The 11,074-nt window shown below is 45.7% G+C and overlaps 1 protein-coding gene and 1 long non-coding RNA gene across 2 annotated transcripts; one reads left to right on the forward strand and one right to left on the reverse strand.

Moving 5' to 3' along the window:
• Positions 1–2,288: 2,288 nt before the first annotated feature.
• LOC144304474 (uncharacterized) lies at positions 2,289–7,614 on the reverse strand. Its single transcript, XR_013371378.1, has 3 exons — positions 7,519–7,614; positions 7,074–7,171; positions 2,289–6,758 (listed from the first exon to the last, which is right to left on the reverse strand). It is a non-coding gene; the product is annotated as an uncharacterized LOC144304474 (long non-coding RNA).
• Positions 7,615–7,733: 119 nt separating this feature from the next.
• On the forward strand, positions 7,734–10,116 carry LOC144304468 (intraflagellar transport protein 70A). The gene has a single exon (XM_077883007.1). The coding sequence runs from the start codon at positions 7,977–7,979 to the stop codon at positions 9,972–9,974; it is 1,998 nt and encodes a 665-aa protein (XP_077739133.1). The 5' UTR covers positions 7,734–7,976; the 3' UTR covers positions 9,975–10,116.
• The last annotated feature ends 958 nt before the right edge of the window (positions 10,117–11,074 follow it).

Below are 11,074 nucleotides of genomic sequence, written 5' to 3' on the forward strand. Positions count from 1 at the left end.
TCCATGCATGGTGGTCTGGAAAGGGGCTCTGAGGAGTTGGAAGATCCCTGGAACCTTGAAGTCCATTCCAGCTCTGCAAAATCCAAAGTTCGCAAGCCATTTTTGTTCTTGTTGTTACCAGTCAGTATCAGTTCTTACCTGGACTATTCAAATATTAAAGAAACAGGGGCCACGTTCCACAGAGAGCCCTGCTTCCCTGGCACACGGTAGGCACCCCGGAGGGGCTTAAGGAATGGGTAAATGAAGGTACCAAGACGAAGTGAGGGAAGAGCAGGTATTGGTAAGGAAGGCTAAGAGCCTATATGGCGAGAAAGCAAGTGAAGGAAAATTACAAACCAGGCAGAGGGGGAGGAAAAGAGGAAGACGAGGACGAGAAGCAAAAGACACCCAAAAAAGAAAAGATACTGAGGCGGCTGTAGGATGACGGCCAAAGGCAAAGTCAAGGGTCAATCCAAACAAAGAAAAGTGGCGCTTCTAACCCCCCACCTGAGGATACAGCATCCTGTCACCAACTGCTTAGGAGAGAGGAGGGGGGAGCGGAGCCCGAACCAGAAGTTTCCTGGCTCCCCTCCACAGCTGCCTCTGCGGGGGAGGCGGGAGGAACCGGGGGAGAAAACGAGTACAGGGAAAATTGCCATCCGCAGAGCAGGTAAGAGGAGGTTGTTCAGATTTATGGGTTTTATTAAGCCAGTTTTCTGAATCACTCTGCTATAAAGGAAAATAGCTTCTGCGGCGCGGTCTGGCGTCCTTCAGGTGAGGAACAAAGCGCCGCGGAGTTAGGGACAGACCCTGGTCGGGCGCGGAAGCACTGCAGGTGTTCCTGGCTGTTGGGCCACATCACGTTTATGTCACGAGCGGGAATTGAAAATCAGTCCGTGTGAGGCAGAGATGAACCCACATCTGTTATCCTCCCCAACAATAAATAAATAAATAGCCCCGACAGACGGATGCCAGGCTATCTGGAGCAAAATTTTAGAGCTATGTGCTTTATGACAAAGCTAGACCCGGGGTCCGACGGAGGCTCCAGGCAGCGCGACACTGCGGCCGCCCTGAGCGTTGATGCTACATGTTGCTAAGGGGAACATAATTTATAGCACAAACCCTACGGCTTCCACTAAGGTTGAGCTTTCGTCTCATTTTCTTGCCTTTTTATTGGCTTCACTGCACGGTTGCCAATAGCAACACCCACTGGTAGCAAGGGGAGTTCAACACCATCGCAATCTGCCATACACTGGAGCCCTGACAATGTCAACCATCAATCAAGTAGCTGTTTGTAATTGCCTCCATCTATTTTTCCTGTCTCGAGGTATCTTTCCTATTGTGGGTCAAAATTCAGAAACTGCTGACTAATGCCATGGGTCTGTTCCTCAGAGACCATGAGGCAGTGGAAAAGGACAGCAGCGCCCTCCCTGTGCAACCCCAGGGGTGAGAGGTTGAACACTTGCAAGTTTGAGATATTTTTAATCCCTTTTCTAAATAATGCGTAATTTTCCAAGACTCTGAGGTGTGGTTATCCAACTACTCTGCGTTTTTACAGTAAACATTTTCTCAGTCCTTATTATTGTTTATTTCCTACTGGAGGAAGGCATTTGAAAAGTGAGCCTTCTTATAAAACCTCCAACTGACCAGATCATGTTTGCTTCCTCTCTTGGTCATTAATGGCTGAAATGATGACTTCATCCTACTTTCTCCGTGTGATGGATTTTTTCAGACATGCTATTTATTTTCTTATTAATCAATATGTAGATTATACATACACAACCCCCAGTGTGGCTCACGATCCTGGCCAAGAGGGACAGTGTGCAGACCATAAAGGGCACCACACAATGCAGAGCAGAGGGGGGCTCCCCCCTGACTTGGCCACCAGCTGGACCTGTTCTCTTGGGACCCTTCAGGTCTTGGGTTTTCCAACTGTAAAAGAAAGATGCTGGCTTTTATTCAGTTCCCTTCTACACTGGAGGACCAAGCTGTATTTAATTTTTAAAGTGTTTTCCACATAATTGTCTTACTTACTCTTCTTAAATAAAACAGGACCAAACCTAAAGGAGGTCGTCTTCTAAAGACAGAATAAAAAGTTACATATATGGGTTAAATATAAAACAGCCTTACTACAGATAGATCTGAGCCTGCCTCTAGTGATCATGAAAAATATGGTCATCAGGACAATTTTTTTTAAATACACCCTTTTACTTCATAAAGGACAATTTTAGATTATCTCACATCTAGATATCCCACAAATGGCAGTCACTATAATTTAGAAGTCAATTTATGAAATGAGTCAAATGCAATTAAAATTGTATGTGTTTATTTCTAAAATCTGAGTGGTCTATACATTTATAGGTATTTTATATTTACATACACATTGGGTTGGATTAGAAATCATCTTTAAAATTTTGTTAGCATAATAACATTATCTAATATTAACACTACAGGAATTCAGTTGCTTTTTTTCAGGTATCAAAATTTATCATACTTTATCCACTTACCTTAGGTCATTAAACAGAGTCTGCTCAATTTACTTTGCCGTACAATTATTTTAAAATCCATTTCTCCTGCTGACTCTTAATGAATTGCAGAAAGATAAAATACAGTCTCGTCCCCAGAAATAGTGTCAAACAACTTCCTTCAAGCAGGACAAAAATCTAAACACATGGGGGGAAGATTTAAATCTAAAGAAAAATGTCTGGGCTGGAAAAAATAAAAATTCAGAGGATTCATTAAACAACAGAACAAAACCTAATTCGGGACCCTGAAAACTCTGGCAGTGTCAGTGCAGGGAGGTTTCATTATCTGCTTCGGAGCAAGTCTCTGAAACAGTTGTTCTCCTGCTTGCTGTAAAGATCTCCCCAAATTCAAATGCAGCAGGAAATGTAAAGGGTGAGCCTAGCCACGAGCAGGCCAGAATTTCCTAAGTGAGCGGTAATAGAATCAAACACAGAGATGGCAGAAACAAAATGAAGCATGTCCAGGGAACGTCATGAGGAGCACACGGTTCAGCAGTGCCTGGTGTCCTGCTTACACTATTTGTTACCCCTTTTTCCTCAGCTAGTAATTTGGGGTTACCTCTTCTCTGATTTAATTTTGAACGTTCTCGCATATTTAGCACATCTCTCAACAAGGCTAAAGATCAGTTTATCTGTATAGCATATATATATATATCTATATATATATATCTCCAATGTTGTTGAATGAATACACTGGCCCAGAAATATGTTAAGTAAATGAAGTATTTGCTGTGTCAAAAATGTGCTATTCGAAGCTATCATCTTTGTGTTCACTTTCTGTGTGTATATATATATTATTAGGATCTCAGTGTTTTCTTTAGATTTAGATCAAATCACATTTAGATGAATGAGAGAGAGAGAGAAAGGGGTGGGGAGAAGGGAGAAGAAAGAAACAGCATAGTTTAGAAATGAGAGACTAGGTTTTGTTAAGTCTCATTCCCAGGGGGGTAAATTGCTTTTGCCACTTTATTTCGATATACAATAGTCTAAAAAGGATCCCCTCTGGATTTGCTTCCTAATTATTACTGTTTGACACAAAAGAAGGGAAATATGTCTTCAGTTGAGTTGTTTAAAGTGACTCTCTTTGTGCATATTTGCCAGGCTGATGTTTCATTGTAAGAATACTACCTTACAGATTGCGTGGCCATTTCCCAAGCAACTAATTCATGAGTTTGAAACAGTCTGCTTTTAGAAACCTAAATATCTTTGTTTTTAATAAAATGTTTAAAGTTTCACTAAGCCTCTGGAATAATCTTTCTCTCTCTGAAGAAGGGTGATTTAATGACTGGAAGAGGCAAGCATGCATCTGAATACTGACAATTTAAATTTTGACTGTCAATATAGCCCATATGAGAAGGATACTGAGACCATCCTGTCCATGGAGCATTTTAAAGATGACAAAAGGTTCTTCGAATTATTGAAGATTTTCTGGAGGGAGAAGAATCTGCAGGCGAATGTGGGTTCGTGCGTCCGTTACAGATTGCTCGAATTTGCATGGGCAATTACACAGGGGGATCACATCAATGCAGGGCTGCCAGCCACACTGACGCCACACAATTACACAACGGCTTCGGTGCTTAAACTTTAAAATTCTTACACCATTGTGCCTGTTCTATTAGAACAAACTGCAGCAAATGATCCAAAGCCAATTCAAATGACTGGAGAGGAGGTGCCCAGGGGGAGCGAGCGAAGAGGTGCAGTATGGCCCCTACTGGCCAGCCGAAGCAATTGCCAGTCCCCACGTGCTGGCTGCAGCAGCCACAGGCTGCTTTTTGTGCTTTGCAGCCCAGGATTTTCCAATGGGGCCAAGGGTAAGAGTCACCTAATTCACAGAAGGGCTGTGAGGATTAATGAGGGAAGTTAGGCAAAGCAGGACCTGGTTCTAGTACAGAAAGTACTGCATAAACACGAGGCTTAGAGTAGCTCTTTGGATGGTTGGCTGCTTCCTTTAAATGCCAGTATCCACAGTTGTTCCTTCTCTACTAATTCCACTTATAAAACTATAATGCTATTGTGTTCTCCCTGATAAGTTAATTTAGATAATAACACTGTAAGCACTCAAATATAAGCTACTTGATAAAAAAAAAAAAGGTATATCCAAGAAGGAAATCTAACTAAAATATTAATAAAGCTGGGGATCCCTGGGTGGCTCAGCAGTTTAGCGCTGCCTTCAGCTCAGGGCTGATCCTGGAGACCTGGGATCGAGTCCCACGTCGGGCTCCCTGCATGGAGCCTGCTTCTCCTTCTGCCTGTGTCTCTGCCTCTCTCTCTCTCTCTCTCTCATGAATAAATAAATAAAATATTTTAAAAAATAAAATATTAATAAAGCTGAAACTACCAGCAAAAAGAGAGTTCACAATGAGACTAAATGGCTTACTATCTGAGCATAAATGTCCCCAAGTGTTGATTTGGTATGCAACCTTTCCAAAAGTATTAAAAGACTGAACAGATGCTCCTAAAAGTCAATTCCATTGCCAATTTGGCAGTAACTTATTCTTTTTCCCTGTTTATTGTTGAGAGGAAACAAGGCAACTGAGCCCCTGAAACTGGCCATCCTGAAGAAAATGTCCTGCAATGACAGGAAAACAGAAAGAACACCTGGCAAATGGTTTTGCAGAAGGTCTTCCCGTTATCAAGGAAGATGTCTGCCCAGAGCTGTGATAGTTGAAATGTTCAGAAATGACCACTTTACCAACAGGAAAGGATCACACTTGCAGGATAAATAAGAAATCCTACCTTCCAACTGTTTTACAAGCCAATAGTGAATAGATTATACATACAAACAGAACAGGATTTGATCATCTCACATTCTGGCAGGCAGAAACAGAAACATAAACATATGAGGAACCAAGCGTCACGCTTTTAGCTCCTACACATTTTGCAAATGAAATTCTTCTACATGGTAAACATCCCTTCCTTATGCAGCAAAATCCATCGAGTCCAACACCATTTTCTCAAAGCCTGGTTTCTTTCAACAAGGCACTAAATCATTTTATTGAAACCACCAAATGTTTTCTTATTGTTCAGAATGGTACATTTACCTTTTGATACATGCTCCAGTTTTCAAGATTGTTGGAAACAAAATGAGCCTTTATGACATTTTATAATATTCCATCCCATTTACTGCTTTCCAGAATTTCTATCATTAATTAACGGGCCTTCTTTTCGCCCCACCTCAAAAAAAAAAAACTAATCTATTCCCCAACTGCCTATCAGAGACTAAATAAAAGTCAGTCTATCACAGCAGCAGTGATGGTCATGCCAATTTCACAGTGTGATTTGTGCACTCATTTCGTTTTGAAAATGACCCTGCCCTCCATCTGTCTAAACCGAATGTCCTGGGCTTTTTTCAAGCCAGTCCTCGGGAGCAGCAGCACATGCAGTAAGGGGGAAGACACAGAGCAGCCTCCCTCCTGCCCCCCTCAGGTGCCACACCCACAGATGGGTGCCAACACAAAGAGGGGACCCCAACTGATGCCTGAAGGGATCAGGAAAATTTGGGGCAAAGCAGATAGTCCTTCTGTTTTTCAGCTTCCAAGAAGCCATCCGAAGGTGAATGCTTTACATGATACAACTCTGAAAAAAAGACTGACAGACCAAAGATAAAAAGGTAGTTTCCTGGGATCCCTGGGTGACTCAGCGGTTTGGCACCCGCCTTTGACCCAGGGTGTGATCCTGGGGTCCCGGGATGGAGTCCCGCGTCCGGCTCCTGGCATGGAGCCTGCTTCTCCCTCTGCCTGTGTCTCTGTCCCTCTCTCTCTCTCTCTGTGTCTATCAGGAATAAATAAAATCTAAAAAAAAAAAAAAAAGGTAGTTTCCCATTTCTATATTTTTCTGTTATCTTACATTGATTTAACAGTAACTTACCCAAAGTTACAGTTCATACCTAAGGATTTTAAAATACTGAGCCTGAGTTCCCAAGGGGCAAATGTAGGCAGGCAGCCCAAAGGTGAAGATCCTCCCACACTCACCCCACAGTCATTGGGCAGCACTCACCAGCCTCTGTCAACCCACATACCTGCTGAGGCCAAGGCCCTAAACGGGTGCACGCAGAGGCTGCGTTGAAAGAAGCGTCTGAGCTACAGCAGTCCTCACTGGCTTTTCTCAGGGTATCCTAGGTGTGCGAGAGCCCTCACCCAACCCTCGGAAATGTGTGCGGTCCGTTCCCCTCTCCGTATTCATGCGGCGGCAAGTTCCTTTTCTGGCCCCATGCGGAAGCTCACAGCTCTGCCAATGTCTCAGCAAGAGGGAAGACTGAACATACATAAAGTCTACTGTTTTCTGGTGTGAACAATGAGAAACCTGCAGAAGTCTCCTCCTAGATACACGGCGTGACTAGAAGCTACACCACCTCCACCCACTAATTACTTCCTAACGTGTGTTCACAGCTCCGATTCAGATCTGAAACTCCGAACTTCTGCTGCCCGCACCGACTCGGTTGGTTGGCTGAATGGAGCAAAATGACACGAATGTTCCATTCTACAACTTGGCCCCACACACTGGGCTCCTCCAAACTCCTCTCTGGGGGTCACATACACAACGAGTTGTTTACCAGTCACTATTTCTTACCAAAACTAGGTGTCAGATACCATGGCACAGCGGCTAACTCCCTGGCTGTGCGGCCTTCAGCAAATAACCCACACCTTCCCTGTACGCAGATTCTTTACCTGTAATATACAAAATAGGAGCGGATATGAAGATTAGAAAAAAAAATGTACCGTAATGACCTAATAAAGTGCCCACGTGGGCAGCCCCGGTGGCGCAGCGGTTAGCGCCGGCTTGGCCCAGGGCGTGTCCCCGGAGACCCGGGGTCGAGTCCCTCGCGGAGCCTGCTCCTCCCTCGGCCTGGGTCTCTGTCTCTCTCTCTCTCTCTATGTCTCTTATGAATAAATAAATAAAATCTTTTAAAAAAATTAAAAAAAAAAAAACAAAACGGGGACTAAAGACACTTGGACCTAAAACCGGATGTCCCAGATAGCAAGAAAACAGTCACAAAACCATTTCCTACCGTCACCTGTGAAAACGACAAAAATAAGGACTTTTGGTCTCATATCGAACGACACAGGCGGCGGCCCCCAAATCTTCCCGAATATCGGGGCGGGGGGCGGGGGGCGGGGGAGGAAGGGCAACCAAGCCTCCTCTCCCGGGCTCTGGGTCGGTCCCGCGAGACTGCGCCCCAGCATGCAGCGCGGCCACGCACGGGCTACGCCGCACCTGGATGGTGCATGCCGGGAAGTGGAGTTTTCGTCTCTGAGCAACGTGAACCCGTTTCTTTAGTCTTCCGTGACTAACGGCCTTAGAGGCCTAAAGTCTTGGGGGACGGCAGTAGTAACTGAGAGGCCACCTTCACTGATGGCTTTTAAATCCTAAGAGGCTTATTCAGTTACAAAGTACCTCCCGGCCCGCAGCGGTCCGTTTCCGGGCGGCCGGTTGCCATGGCAACCAGCACGCCCCAGCGCCGCGGCGGCGGGCATGGCCGGGCTGGGCGGCGCGCACGTCCCCGATGGCGAGTTCACCGCCGTCGTGTACCGGCTCCTCCGCGACGCCCGCTACGCCGAGGCGGTGCAGCTGCTGGGCGCCGAGCTGCAGCGGAGCCCGAGGAGCCGCGCCGGCCTGTCGCTGCTCGGCTACTGCTACTACCGCCTGCAGGAGTTCGCGCTGGCCGCCGAGTGCTATGAGCAGCTGGGCCAGCTGCACCCGGAGCTCGAGCAGTACCGCCTGTACCAGGCCCAGGCCCTGTACAAGGCCTGCCTCTACCCGGAGGCCACCCGCGTGGCCTTCCTGCTGCTGGACAACCCCGCCTACCGCGGCCGGGTCCTCCGCCTGCAGGCCGCCATCAAGTACAGCGAGGGCGACCTGCCCGGGGCCAAGAGCCTGGTGGAGCAGCTGCTGAGCGCGGAAGGCGGGGACGACAGCGGGGGCGACGGCGAGCCCGACGGCCAGGTCAACCTGGGCTGTTTGCTCTACAAGGAGGGACAGTACGAAGCCGCGTGCTCCAAGTTCTTCGCGGCGCTGCAGGCCTCGGGCTACCGGCCCGACCTGTCCTACAACCTGGCCTTGGCCTATTACAGCCGCCGGCAGTACGCCTCGGCGCTGAAGCATATCGCCGACATCATCGAACATGGTATCCGCAGGCACCCGGAGCTCGGTGTGGGCATGACCACCGAGGGCATTGATGTCCGAAGCGTTGGCAACACCTTAGTGCTTCACCAGACCGCCCTGGTCGAGGCCTTCAACCTCAAGGCCGCCATAGAGTACCAACTGAGAAACTATGAGGTGGCCCAGGAAACCCTCATGGACATGCCACCGAGGTCAGAAGAAGAGTTGGACCCCGTGACCCTGCACAACCAGGCGCTGATGAACATGGACACCAGACCTACGGAAGGGTTTGAAAAGCTACAGTTTCTGCTCCAGCAGAACCCCTTCCCCCCAGAGACCTTTGGCAACCTGCTGCTGCTCTACTGTAAGTATGAGTATTTTGACCTGGCGGCCGATGTCCTGGCAGAGAATGCCCATTTGACCTACAGGCTTCTCACCCCCTATCTCTATGACTTCTTGGATGCCATGATCACCTGCCAGACGGCTCCGGAAGAGGCTTTTGTTAAGCTTGACGGGCTGGCAGGGATGCTGACCGAACAGCTCCGGAGACTCACCAAACAAGTACAGGAAGCAAGACACAATAGAGACGATGAAGCTGTCAAGAAGGCAGTGAATGAGTATGACGACACCCTGGAGAAGTACATCCCCGTGTTGATGGCCCAGGCAAAGATCTACTGGAACCTTGAGAATTATCCAATGGTGGAAAAGATCTTCCGCAAATCTGTGGAATTCTGTAATGACCACGATGTGTGGAAGCTGAACGTGGCTCACGTCCTGTTCATGCAGGAAAACAAATACAAAGAAGCCATCGGTTTCTATGAGCCCATAGTCAAGAAGCATTATGACAACATCTTGAACGTCAGTGCTATCGTGCTGGCTAACCTGTGTGTTTCGTACATTATGACAAGTCAGAATGAAGAAGCTGAGGAGTTGATGAGAAAGATTGAGAAGGAGGAAAAGCAGCTGTCCTACAATGACCCCGATAAGAAAATCTACCATCTCTGCATTGTGAATTTGGTGATAGGGACACTCTATTGTGCCAAAGGAAATTATGACTTTGGTATTTCTCGGGTTATCAAAAGCCTGGAACCTTATCATAAGAAACTGGGAACTGACACCTGGTATTATGCCAAAAGATGCTTCCTGTCCTTATTAGAAAACATGTCGAAACACATGATTGTGCTCTGTGACGGTGTTATTCAAGAATGTGTCCAGTTTCTAGAACAATGTGAACTTTATGGCAGAAACATACCTGCTGTTATTGAACAACCCCTGGAAGAAGAAAGAATGCACCCTGGAAAGAATACAATCACATACGAGTCCAGACAGTTAAAGGCTTTGATTTATGAGATTATAGGATGGAATATGTAGTAATGTCTCCTAATGGCATTTATCAATCAATCTGTATTGGTTATCTGTATTTGGTCTTCCGTGTGTGTTTATCTTTGGCATCTTTACGTGTTACATAATGAGCCTGTACACTTGAAACTATAATAAATATTCCATTTAAGGAGCCTTTCCATTTAATTGAGTAAGGAGCACACAGTATGATCTAGCTCACTTTGGAAATCTCTCTGCCAGTAATCACCAGGTTTTGCCCTCAAGCAACAGTTGCTAGAGTGACATGTTTGCATATGCAAGTAACCCTCCATAGTAGTTTATATCCTAATTTTAGACTAAGAAAGAATGTATCATGAGCCAATGAACTGTTAGACTGAGTATGTTTGCATTCCTGGTGACTGCTAGGTCCAGGATGGTCCATGGCTGGACCTTTCTTCAATCAGCAACAAAGATTGTTTATGCCATCCCGGGATAGACGTCTGTCTAATAATACCAATTGTGACCTTAACCATATACCTCCATTCCATCTTTTTAGTTCTGTAAACTCTGGATCTCAACTGAGTCAAGTTTGGGCCTTGGCCTAAGCTCTTGTGGAAGTACAAGTACTAAATGGATGAGAATTATCTTCTTGGTTCTTTTCAGGTTATGAGGTTTGGTCTGTGGCAGAATTTTTCTTCCATAATTTGGTTGATTGGTTGATCTTAGATTTTATACAGTATTTCCCCTCATCTTCCATTTTTGGTTTTCCAGGACTGATTATGCCTCGTTGTGAATAGTGACAATCAAATATAAAAGCTTTCTAATGTGTTCAGCATAGGGGACAGGAAGCACCGAACTGACAATGAAAAGACTAAGGTATGAGTTCCAGACCATCCAGTCAAGTTTTACCTTCAGAAATTCATTTACCCCTTGACTGCCCACATTCATTTGAACTATTAAATGCTTTTTACAATTACTTCTGGCTCTAACATCTGATGCTGTACAACCACACAGAAGAAAGTTGACTACATTATGACCTGGATATTTAAACAAGTCATTCAGGAAACAAAGTCTATAATTACTTTTCAAACAAATGCTTTCTGGTATTTGGGCTTACAGTAAATGTTAATCCATTAGGTAAATATTTGTTA

The sequence above is a fragment of the Canis aureus genome, chromosome 34 (assembly GCF_053574225.1).
Source record: "Canis aureus isolate CA01 chromosome 34, VMU_Caureus_v.1.0, whole genome shotgun sequence".
NCBI classification, from domain to species: Eukaryota; Metazoa; Chordata; class Mammalia; order Carnivora; family Canidae; genus Canis; species Canis aureus.

Excerpts from the sequence above, each read along its gene's own strand:
- LOC144304468 (XM_077883007.1), top strand. The coding sequence starts at position 7,977 with ATGGCCGGGCTGGGCGGCGCGCACGTCCCCGATGGCGAGTTCACCGCC.